Here is a 13,036-nt window from a genome sequence, read left to right as displayed (position 1 = left end):
ACCAACTGGCCCTCCAAATACACCCCCGCTGTCTTCAACCAGGATCTCAGCGATCACTGCCTCATTGCCTGTATCCGCTACGGATCCGCAGTCAAACGACCACCCCTCATCACTGTCAAATGCTCCCTAAAACACTTCTGTGAGCAGGCCTTTCTAATCGACCTGGCCCGGGTATCCTGGAAGGACATTGACCTCATCCAGTCAGTTGAGGATGCCTGGTCATTCTTTAAAAGAAACTTCCTCACCATTTTAGATAAGCACGCTCCGTTCAAAAAATGCAGAACAAAGAACAGATATAGCCCTTGGTTCACTCCAGACCTGACTGCCCTCGACCAGCACAAAAACATCCTGTGGCGGACTGCAATAGCATCGAATAGTCCCCGCGATATGCAACTGTTCAGGGAAGTCAGGAACCAATACACGCAGTCAGTCAGGAAAGCAAAGGCCATCTTCTTCAGGCAGAAATTGGGACAAGTCCATGGAGAACAAGAGCACCTCCTCCCAGCTGCCAACTGCACTGAGGCTAGGTAACATGGTCACCACTGATAAATCCATGATTATTGAAAACTTCAACAAGCATTTCTCAATGGCTGGCCATGCCTTCCTCCTGGCTACTCCAACCTCGGCCAACAGCTCTGCCCCCCCGCAGCTACTCGCCCAAGCCTCTCCAGGTTCTCCTTTACCCAAATCCAGATAGCAGATGTTCTGAAAGAGCTTCAAAACTTGGACTCGTACAAATCAGCTGGGCTTGACAATCTGGACCCTCTAGTTCTGAAACTATCCGCTGCCATTGTCACAACCCCTATTACCAGCCTGTTCAACCTCTCTTTCATATCATCTGAGATCCCTAAGGATTGGAAAGCTGCCGCAGTCATCCCCGGCTTCAAAGGGGGAGACACCCTGGACCCAAACTGTTACAGACCTATATCTATCCTGCCCTGCCTATCGAAGGTCTTCAAAAGCAAAGTCAACAAACAGGTCACTGACCACCTCGAATCCCACCGTACCTTCTCCGCTGTGCAATCTGGTTTCCGAGCCGGTCACGGGTGCACCTCAGCCACGCTCAAGGTACTAAACGATATCATAACCGCTATCGATAAAAGACAGTACTGTGCAGCCGTCTTCATCGACCTTGCCAAGGCTTTCGACTCTGTCAATCACCATATTCTTATCGGCAGACTCAGTAGCCTTGGTTTTTCTGATGACTGCCTTGCCTGGTTCACCAACTACTTTGCAGACAGAGTTCAGTGCGTCAAATCGGAGGGCATGCTGTCCTGTCCTCTGGCAGTCTCTATGGGGGTGCCACAGGGTTCAATTCTCGGGCCGACTCTTTTCTCTGTATATGTCAATGATGTTGCTCTTGCTGCGGGCGATTCCCTGATCCACCTCTACGCAGACAACACCATTCTGTATACTTCCGGCCCGTCCTTGGACACTGTGCTATCTAACCTCCAAACGAGCTTCAATGCCATACAACACTCCTTCCGTGGCCTCCAACTGCTCTTAAATGCTAGTAAAACCAAATGCATGCTTTTCAACCGTTCGCTGCCTGCACCCGCACGCCCGACTAGCATCACCACCCTGGATGGTTCCGACCTAGAATATGTGGACATCGATAAGTACCTAGGTGTCTGGCTAGACTGTAAACTCTCCTTCCAGACTCATATCAAACATCTCCAATCTAAAATCAAATCTAGAGTCGGCTTTCTATTCCGCAACAAAGCCTCCTTCACTCACGCACCAAACTTACTCTCGTAAAACTGACTATCCTACCGATCCCCGACTTCGGCGATGTCATCTACCAAATAGCTTCCAACACTATACTCAGCAAACTGGATGCAGTTTATCACAGTGCCATCAGTTTTGTTACTAAAGCACCTTATACCACCCACCACCGCGACCTGTATGCTCTAGTCGGTTGGCTCTCACTACATATTCGTCGCCAGACCCACTGGCTCCAGGTCATCTACAAGTCCATGCTAGGTAAAGCTCCGCCTTATCTCAGTTCACTGGTCATGATGGCAACACCCACCCGTAGCACGCGCTCCAGCAGGTGTATCTCACTGATCAACCCCAAAGCCAACACCTCATTTGGCCGCCTTTCGTTCCAGTTCTCTGCTGCCTCTGACTGGAACAAATTGCAAAAATCGCTGAAGTTGGAGACTTTTATCTCCCTCACCAACTTCAAACATCTGCTATCTGAGCAGCTAACCGATCGCTGCAGCTGTACATAGTCTATCGGTAAATAGCCCACCCAATTTTACCTACCTCATCCCCATACTGTTTATATTTATTTACTTTTCCGCTCTTTTGCACACCAATATCTCTACCTGTACATGACCATATGATCATGTATCACTCCAGTGTTAATCTGCAAAATTGTAATTATTCGCCTACCTCCTCATGCCTTTTGCACACAATGTATATAGACTCTCTTTTTTTTCTTCTACTGTGTTATTGACTTATTAATTGTTTACTCCATGTGTAACTCTGTGTTGTCTGTTCACACTGCTATGCTTTATCTTGGCCAGGTTGCAGTTGCAAATGAGAACTTGTTCTAAACTAGCCTACCTGGTAAAGGTGAAAAAAATATAAAAAAATAAGGACAGTTATAGTTCTACGGGGCGGCAGGTAGCCTAGTGGTCAGAGTGTTGGGCCAGTAACCCAAAGGGTGCTGGATCGAATCCCTGAGCTGACAAGTTAAAAATCTGTCGTTCTGCCCCTTAACAAGGCCTTAACCCTAACGCTGGTAGGCTGTCATTGTAAATAAGAATTTGTTCTTAACTGACTTGCCTAGTTAAATCAAATAAATGTTCAAAAGAAATACATGTATTATGCCAATGAATTTGAAATACATGGAACTATCTGTAGCCTACCACTTAATATAAATGGGGGCCCAAAACCAAAAGTGGATCATGAAAAACAATGAAGGGTCTTTTCAGCTGGTACTCACGCGTCAGGTGGGTTGGCAGTAGGCGGCCTATGGCTTGGGTCCTCCCGAGGTGGATTTGATGGGTTCGGTGTAGTTGTGGGTGGATTTGCCCTGAACTGGACTGTTCTTCTGCCTAGAGCTGTGGAGGTCTTGCTGGCTTCACCCAGTGAAGTGGCATTGTGGGGATCACTAAGGCTGCGTTCGATAGCCAGCTGCATCAGCTCGTCATCTGACAGGTTGCTGTAGAGAGCGTAGTCATCAAACCCCAGAGTGGGGCCGATAGTGGAGCCAGGCATGGACTTGCTGTCAACTGCCATGTTGGATCTGGAAAGAAAAGATACAATATAACGGTTAAATATGATGCTTTATGCATTGTGTCCACCATGTTGGATCTTGAGACCCATTCCTTGGCACCTACACCAGTGGTGGCCAAGACTGGTCCTAGCGGGTGCCACAATATCGTCCATCTAGAGACCATGATTAAAGGAATAGTTTACCCAAATAGCAAAAATACATATTGGTTCTGATTGTGTAGATGATTTGGACATGACATGCAAAAATGGGATTATCAGGGATATTGACTTGCATTGGTTCCATGCCACAAATGCAAAAAACGGAGCATCTGTAGACAGTGGCCAGATAATCAAAACCAAAGGTTTTCTGGGGAAGCATATCAAAACATTTCTGCAGCCTTGAATGTCCCCAAGAACACACATTTTTAAATGAAAGAAGTTTGGAACCACCAATGCTCATCCTAAGCTGGCCGCCCAGCCAAACTGAGCAAATGGGGGAGAAGGGCCTTAGTCAGGGAGGTGACCAAGAACCCCATAGCCACTCTGACAGAGCTCTAGAGTTCCTCCTTCCAGAAGGACAACCATCTCTACAGCATTCCACCAATCAAGCCTTTATGGTAGAGTGGCCAGACGGAAGATACTCCGAAATAAAAGGCACATGACAGCCTGCTATGAGTTTGGCAAAAGGCACCTAAAGACTCAGACCATGAGAACAAGATTCTCTGGTCTGATGAAACCAAGATTTACAATTTTGGCCTGAATGCCAAGCGTCACTTCTGGAGAAAACCTTGCATCATCCCTACTGTGAAGCATGGTGGTGGCAGCATCATGTTTTGGGGGTGTTATTCAGTGGCAGGGACTGGGTGACTAGTCAAGATCGAGGCAAAGGTGAACGGAGCAAAGTACAGAGAAGTGCTTGATGAAAACCTGCTCCACAGCACTCAGGACTTCAGACTAATATGAAGGTCCACCTTCCAACAGGACAATGACCCTAAGAACACAGCCAAGACAGCACAGGAGTGGCTTCGGGACAAGTCTCTGAATGTGCTTGAGTGTCTCAGCCAGTGCCCGGATTTGAACCCGATTGAACTTCTTTGGAGAGACCTGAAAATAGCTGTGCAGCAATGCTCCCCATCCAACCTGACAGAGCTTGAGAGGATCTGCAGAGAAGAATAGGAGATTCCCATTCCCAAGAAGAATCGAGTCTGTAATCGCTGCTAAAGGTGCTTCAACAACGTGCTGAGTAAAGGGTCTGAATGTATTATAAAAAATAATAAATTAACAAAAGAAATTGTGTGTAGATTGATAAGGAAAAAACAATTTAATCAATTTTAGAATAAGATTGTAACAAAATGTGGAAAAAGTCAAGGGGTCTGAATACTTTCTGTTGAAACTGTAATTATGTTCAACATAGAAATGCTACCATATCTTCAACATAGAAACATCTTCAACATAGAAATGCTACCAACATTTTACAGAAACAAGTTACAAATGATGGAGTGATCCATGATTCATCAAATGATATTTTGAAAGAGAAAGGCGAAGTACTTCAATCATATGTTTTCATTTCCTCCATCTCCACTAACTGAAGTTAATTGTAAAGATTTTTAATATTAATAGTGTACAATTAACAGTGTACAATTAACAGGTATACAGAAATACTCATGTGAAGGCCTAATTACAGAGGAGAAACTTCTAGATGCAAGTAAAGCCTTCACGTCCGGGAAAACTCCAGGGCTGGTATATCAAAGGTATATCAAATATTTTTCAATGTACTCAAAGGTCCGTTATTAACATGCTTTAACCACTCCTATAAAAATCAATCAAGAACGTCTGATTTAATGATTACTGAAACAGGACCCAAGAGGTAAATGTAAAGATCAAGTCCGACCTAAAAAACTGGAGACCCCTTACACTTCAGTATTGTGATGCCAAAATTCTAGCAAAATGCATAACGCATAGATTTTATTAAAAAGGTATTGTCATATATTATTCATTCTAGTCAGACAGGGTTTTTACATGGACGATAGTTTCGAGAAAATACTATACAACTATATAGAATCTGTGACACCAGGCCTGGTATTCATAGCCTTTGATGAAGTATGACTGGAATTCATATGTAAATGCCTGGACAATTTTTAATTTTGGAGAATCTCTTATACAATGTGTTAAAGTTATGTATAGCAACCCCTGGTGTAAAATAGTAAATAATGGCTACTTCTCAGAAAGTATTAAATTGTTAAGAGAAGTAAAACAAGGCTGTCCACTATTGGCATATCTATTTATTATGGCATTGAAATGTTAGCTATTAAAACCAGATCCAACAATAATATCAAGGGGCTAGAAATCTAGAATTGTGATCAATAAAAAAGAATACAAGTTTTATTTAAAACCTCCCTGGGATAGGCAGGACACTTGGCCAATAGGCAGGGAAAATGTAGAGCACCAAATTCAAATAAAATACTATAAAAATCTAACTTTCATTAAATCACACATGTAAGATACCAAATTAAAGCTACTCGTTGTGAATCCAGCCAACATGTCAGATTTCAAAAAGGCTTTTCGGCGAAAGCATAAGATGCTCTTATCTGATGATAGCACAACAGTAAACAAAGAGAGTAGCATATTTCAACCCTGCAGGCGCTACACAAAATGCAGAAATAAAAATATAATTCATGCCTTTGACGAGTTTCTTTTGTTGGCACTCCAATATGTCCCATAAACATCACAAATTGTCCTTTTGTTCGATTAATTCCGTCGATATATATCCAAAATGTCCATTTATTTGGCGCGTTTGATCCAGAAAAACACAGCTTCCAACTTGCGCAACGTCACTACAAAATATCTCAAAGTTACCTGTAAAATTTGCCAAAACATTTCAAACTACTTTTGTAATACAACTTTAGGTATTTTTAAACGTTAATAATCGATCAAATTGAATACGGGAGAATCTGTGTTCAATACAGGAAGACAACAAACTCAAGCTACTTTAAGTCATGCTCCTCTCTCAAAAAGTAGACTTCAAATGACACTCATTCAAGATGGCCGTACTTCTTCATTACACAAAGGAATAACTTAAACCAATTTCTAAAGACTGAAAACAAGTCCCTTAAAAATCTAGTTTCCCAATGAAACTTCATTGAATAGACAGTGACCTCAAAAACAAAATCTAAATGATGGCCGATACAACAGCACAGGTGCTCACAAGACCAACGGACATGGTAACAATAACCAACAAGGACAATGGGGAACAGAGATACAGTTGAAGTTGGAAGTTTACATACACTTAGGTTGGAGTCATTAAAACTCATTTTTCAACCACTCCACAAATTTCTTGTTAACAAACTGCAGTTTTGGCAAGTTGGTTAGGACATCTACTTTATGCATGACATAAATCATTTTTCCAACAATTGTTTACAGGCAGATTATTTCACTTATAATTCACTGTATCACAATTCTGAGTGGGTCAGAAGTTTACATACACTAAGTTGACTGTGCCTTTAAAAATCTTGGAAAATTCCAGGCAATGATTTCATGGCATTAGAAGCTTCTGATAGGCTAATTGACATAATTGGAGTCAATTTGAGGTGTACCTGCGGATGTATTTCAAGGCCTACCTTCAAACTCAGTGCCTCTTTGCTTGACATCATTGGAAAATCAAAAGAAATCAGCCAAGACCTCAGAAAAAAACATTGTAGACCTCCGCAAGTCTGGTTCATCCTTGGGAGCAATTTTCAAATGTCTGAAGGTACCACTTTCATCTGTACAAACAATAGTACGCAAGTATAAACACCATTGGACTATGCAGCCGTCATACCGCTCAGGAAGAAGATGCGTGTTGTCTCCTAGGGATGAACGTACTTTGGTGAGAAAGTTCAAATCAATCCCAAAACAACAGCAAAGGACCTTGTGAAGATGCTGGAGGAAACAGGTACAAAAGTATCTATATCCACAATACAATTAGTCCTATATCAACATAACCTGAAAGGCTGCTCAGCAAGGAAGAAGCCATTGCTCCCAAACAGCCATAAAAAAGCCAGACTCCAATGTGCAACTGCACATGGGGACAAAGATCGTACTTTTTGGAGAAATGTCCTCTGGTCTGATGAAACAAAAATAGAACCCTTTGGCCATAATGACCATCATTATGTTTGGAAAAAGGGGGGGAAGCTTGCAAGCCGAAGAACACCATCCCAACCGTGAAGCACGGGGGTGGCAGCATCATGTTGTGGGGGTGCTTTGCTGCAGGAGGGACTGGTGCACTTCACAAGGGAGGACAACAAAGTCAAGGGAGGACAACAAAGTCAAGGACAATAAAGTCAAGGTATTGGAGTGGCCATCACAAATCCCGGACCTCAATCCCATAGAAAATGTGTGGGCAGAATTGAAAAAGCGTGCGCGAGAAAGAAGGCCTACAAACCTGATTCAGTTACACCAGCTCTGCCAGGAGGAATGGGCTAACATTCACCCAATTTATTGTGGGAAGCTTGTGGAAGGCTACCTGAAACATTTGACCCAAGTTAAACAATTTAAAACAATGCTACCGAATACTAATTGAGTGTATGTAAACTTCTGACCCACTGGGAATATGATGAAAGAAACAAAAAGCTGAAATAAATCATTCTCTCTACTATTATTCTGACATTTCACATTCTTAAATGAAAGTGGTGATCCTAACTGACCTAAGACAGGGAATTTTTACTAGTATTAAATGTCAGGAATTGTGAAAAATTGAGTTTAAATGTATTTGGCTAAGGTGTATGTAAATGTATGACTTCAACTGGATATACACATACTAATCAACAGGAATGGGAACCAGGTGTGCGTAATGAGACAAGACAGTCCAGGTTTGGTGGTAATGTATCCAGTTCAGTGATGCCTAGACGTAGACCTCTGGAGCTGGTGAATGGAATGAGCAGCAGTACCAAGGGATCCGTGACACTTTGCATGCTAGGAATATGGGACCAAGTACAACACTTTTGACTAATTTTAATTTACAATAAGTGAATTTGTCCAAATACTTATGACACTTTCAAATGGGGGTGCTTTCATTTCTAAATGGTAAAAAAGATAGTGTTTTAAAATGCCCTCAAATAAAATGTGATATTCCCTACTATCACCACATTTTTTTTTTATCTCAAATCCAAAACGTTAGAATATAGAGCCAAGTTAAACGTTTTAGAATCACTGTCTAAATAAATACGTAGTTGAATGTAACTGCAAAACCAAAGTATGTGCAAGTGGCTTGTCAACTAATAAGGCTAACTCCCATTGTACACAATAATTAGGGATGGGCCGAGTAGTCGGACAAAGCAAGTTTTGTAACGGATAATGTCATTTTCTGGATATGATTATGATCAAGTTTTTTTGTAATTATCCGTTATAGAAAAAACTGTGGGGGGCCAGGACTTATCTTATTAATGTCAGTCAGTCATGTGCAAGGTTCTATGTGGTCTAAATAACTCAACTGGCTGCTGTAAAGAGAAGGGCAGGCTATACGTTAATCCTGCTGTGTTGATTGGATAGATTTAAGCTATATTTCTCCTGTCCACTCGCTTCATAATTTCACTTGATCAGTTTTCCTCGCATGTTTTCGGTCTGATCATTTAGATTGCTACTATGATAAATCACATGTCGAGGACTGTTGCTGTCAAGCCATCAATGTCCATACTATCTAGCAAGCGGGGAAAGGTTAGGGCAAAAATATTAAACGCTGATGTGTATTCTGACTGAGTGACAGCAAACTTGTCTGCCTGCAGCAAGTTGATGACACAGGCACACACACACACACCCCTCCGTGCTGATCCTAATCTGCAGCTTTTTTGCATTGAAAATGTGCAGGGAGGTATTTTGCCAACATCTATTTAGTCATAAAAAAACATGGTTTTTTTCAGTTTTTTCCACTCACAAGTATGAGTATGACAAGTATGTCAATTTATGGATATGATTATGGCCATGTCGGCACACCCCTAATAAGAATGTCATGCAAATTCTTATTTACAATGACGGCCTACACCGGCCAAACCCAGACTACGCTGTGTGCCGCCCTATGGGACTCCCAATCATGGTCAGTTACAGCCTGGGTTCAGATACAGCCTGGGTTCAGACCATGTTGTCTGTCTGTAGGGACACCTCAAGCAATGAGATGCAATGCTTTAGAGCACTGTACCACTCGGGAGCCCTTGCAGGTTGCAGGTTCCTTCTCGACAATGCAATAAGTAATAATAAAAGATAAGAATATGAAAATAAAGTAAATGGCTCAGTAGAATATTTTTTTAGCATAAGTATAATACAGGGAAGAACAACATAGTCCAAAATTTGTCTTACCTTCCACCCAAGCTCTTACCGTTCTCCAGAGGCAAAAACAGTTTAAAAAGTGTTTTTCTTTTCTGGTTAGTCTCACTTTCCCCCACTAAGACTTCTCCACTCCTCTGACAGTGGAGGGCTCTGAGCCTGGGCTTCTGCTCTCGCCGTCTAGGATATTTTTGGAGGCTTCACGTGATATCCAAGGTATGGTGGGCCAACTTTTCCTCTCCCCCTTCATAGCTCAGATTGCTCCAGAGCAGGAGCTGGCCTAGTTTTTTGATGAGGGACTGAGTTCGCTGAACAACAAAACAAATAGCTGGAACTCTTGGGAGTAAAAGCAAAGATTCCCAAAATTCAGGAAATGTGTCAATCATACAATTCGTAAATATTACAATAAAGTGATATTGACTATGTTCAATGGAAACTGTGAGTAGTCCAGAGTACAGTCTTTAGGCTTGTAGACCTCCTGTGCTTGGTCAGACTCTTGCTGCGTCTGGGTCAGGTTTAATTATGGTGAGTTGTTTCTTATGTTAAGCAGTCTGGTATTGTGTTGTGTTAAAATCACTGCAATGCAAAGAGGTGTTCATAAAATGCATGAAAAAAGATTCAAGTTGATCAACAAGGTTAGCTTCTTTCCGTTGTGTTGGCAGCTCAATCTGTGTCATGTGTTTGTTTACTACTAAACCCAGTACACTTTACGTCCCTTTTTGTATGTGGACAAATTCACAGATACCCACAGGCTGGAATCGAGAATACCAGCCACTAGAGTTACAGTCATGTCGTCAGTGAATTTGTTAATACCCTGTTGAGTGTAGAGCTTAGGGGTTTGTTCTGTACTCAGCTAATTGTTTGTTGTTGTGCAGAACAAGCAATAAAAAGTCTGTTGCAGAAAGCCTGGCATCAGCAGAAAAACCCATTTCTAGTTTTACCTACTGAATCAAAGTGTGAACATTTGCGTGCCTATTATTATTATTATTATTTTTGTGAATAACATCAAAATAGAAAACAACTAACTTTTCCAAGTAGATCTTGGTTTCAAAGTTAGTTTAACCACTAGGCTCAACCGCCAGGGGGGGGAATTTTAAGCGATAGTTATCGGTTTGAACCCCTAGATGCTGCCTGTGGGAAAATCCGCAGGGAGTAATCCGGCAGCCAAAAGGTTACCAGCTACAATATCTCTGTATACTACCTGCTGATGTTGTGCCCTTGAGCAAGACATTTTACCCCTAAGTGCCCATGAGCTGCTACCAGCCTGTGTTGTGTGTCAGGTTGGTCACTGTGACCATGGTCGCGAGGGTAACGTGAACAGCAGTTTTCAGTTCTTTCCACAGATTCTCGATTGGATTCAGGTCTGGACTTTGACTTGGCCATTCTAACACCTGGATATGTTTATTTTTGAACCATTCCATTGTAGATTTTGCTTTATGTTTTGGATCATTGTCTTGTTGGAAGACAACTCTCCGTCCCAGTCTCAGGTCTTTTGCAGACTCCATCAGGTTTTTTTCCAGAATGGTCCTGTATTTGGCTCCATCCATCTTCCCATCAATTTTAACCATCTTCCCTGTCCCTGCTGAAGAAAAGCAGGCCCAAACCATGATGCTGCCACCACCATGTTTGACAGTGGGGATGGTGTGGTCAGGGTGATGAGCTGTGTTGCTTTTACGCCAAACATAACGTTTTGCATTGTTGCCAAAAAGTTCAATTTTGGTTTCATCTGACCAGAGCACCTTCTTCCACATGTTTGGTGTGTCTCCCAGGTGGCTTGTGGCAAATTTTAAACAACACTTTTTATGGATATCTTTAAGAAATGGCTTTCTTCTTGCCACTCTTCCATAAAGGCCAGATTTGTGCAATATACGACTGATTGTTGTCCTATGGACAGAGTCTCCCACCTCAGCTGTAGATCTCTGCAGTTCATCCAGAGTGATCATGGGCCTCTTGGCTGCATCTCTGATCAGTCTTCTCCTTGTATGAGCTGAAAGTTTAGAGGGACGGCCAGGTCTTGGTAGATTTGCAGTGGTCTGATACTCCTTCCATTTCAATATTATCGCTTTCACAGTGCTCCTTGGGATGTTTAAAGCTTGGGAAATATTTTTGTATCCAAATCCGGCTTTAAACTTCTTCACAACAGTATCTCGGACCTGCCTGGTGTGTTCCTTGTTCTTCATGATGCTCTGCGCTTTTAACGGACCTCTGAGACTATCACAGTGCAGGTGCATTTATATGGAGACTTGATTACACACAGGTGGATTGTATTTATCATCATTAGTCATTTAGGTCAACATTGGATCATTCAGAGATCCTCACTGAACTTCTGGAGAGAGTTTGCTGCACTGAAAGTAAAGGGGCTGAATAATTTTGCACGCCCAATTTTTCAGTTTTTGATTTGTTAAAAAAGTTTTAAATATCCAATAAATGTCGTTCCACTTCATGATTGTGTCCCACTTGTTGTTGATTCTTCACAAAGAAAATACAGTTTTATATCTTTATGTTTGAAGCCTGAAATGTGGCAAAAGGTCACAAAGTTCAAGGGGGCCGAATACTTTCGCAAGGCACTGTACACAATACCCCACAATGACAAAACAGAAATAAAGAAATACCTATTCAGACCTACTTAGGCCTTTGCTATGAGACTCGGAATTGATCATTCTTGAGATGTTTCAAGAACTTGATTGGAGTCCACCTATGATAAATTAAATTGATTGGACATTATTTCTATATCAGGGTCGACAGTTGACAGTGCATGTCAATGCAAACACCAAGCCATGAGGCCAATGGAATGGTCCGTAGAGCTCTAAGACAGGATTGTGTCAAGGCACAGAGGGGACTGGGACACTAGTTAGTATCGAGGGACAGATTAACGGAGCAAAGTACAGAGAGATCCTTTCATGAAAACCTGCCCCAGAGCGCTCAGGACCTCAGACTGGGGTGAAGGTTCACCTTCCAACAGGACAACAACGCTAAGCACGCAGCCAAGACAACACAGGAGTGGCTTCGGTATAAGCATCTGAATATCATTGAGTGGCCCAGACAGAGCCTTGACTTGAATCCGATCAAACATCTCTGGAGAGACCTGAAAATAGCTATGCAGTGACGCTCCCCACCCAACCTGACAGAGCTTGAGAGGATCTGCAGAGAAGAATTGGAGAAACTCCCCAAATACAGGCGTGCCAAGCTTGTACTGTCATACCCAAGAAGAATCAAGGCTGTAATCGCCGCCGAAGGTGATTCAACAAAGTACAGAGTTAAGGGTCTGAATACTTATGTAAATCTGATATTTCAGTTTTTTAATTTTCTAAAAGTTGCTAAAATTTCGAAAAAACCCTTGGGGGTGTTGTGTGTAGGTTGATGAGGAACTTTAAAAAAATCAATTTCAGAATAAGGCTGTAAACTAACAAAGTCAATGGGTCTGAATACTTTTCTGAAGGCTTTCAATACAAAAGTACAGTATGTGGACACCACTTCAAATTACTGGATTTGGCTATTTCAACCACACCCGTTGCTG

The 13,036-nt window shown here is 42.1% G+C and overlaps 1 protein-coding gene across 1 annotated transcript in view; it reads right to left on the bottom strand.

Annotated features, from left to right (window-relative positions):
* Positions 1–9,686, bottom strand: part of LOC135557163 (ankyrin repeat and SOCS box protein 2-like) — a 32,643-nt gene extending 22,957 nt beyond the window's left edge. Inside the window, exons 1-2 of the mRNA XM_064990372.1 lie at positions 9,553–9,686; positions 2,954–3,256 (exon numbers count right to left, since the gene is read on the bottom strand). Coding sequence (XP_064846444.1) covers positions 2,954–3,249 — 296 coding nt within the window. The 5' untranslated portion in view covers positions 3,250–3,256; positions 9,553–9,686. The remainder of the gene's footprint in view (positions 1–2,953; positions 3,257–9,552) is intronic.
* Positions 9,687–13,036: the final 3,350 nt, after the last annotated feature.

The sequence above is a fragment of the Oncorhynchus masou genome, chromosome 16 (genome assembly GCF_036934945.1).
Source record: "Oncorhynchus masou masou isolate Uvic2021 chromosome 16, UVic_Omas_1.1, whole genome shotgun sequence".
NCBI classification, from domain to species: domain Eukaryota; kingdom Metazoa; phylum Chordata; class Actinopteri; order Salmoniformes; family Salmonidae; genus Oncorhynchus; species Oncorhynchus masou.
This window is presented reverse-complemented; position numbering and strand designations above follow the sequence as displayed.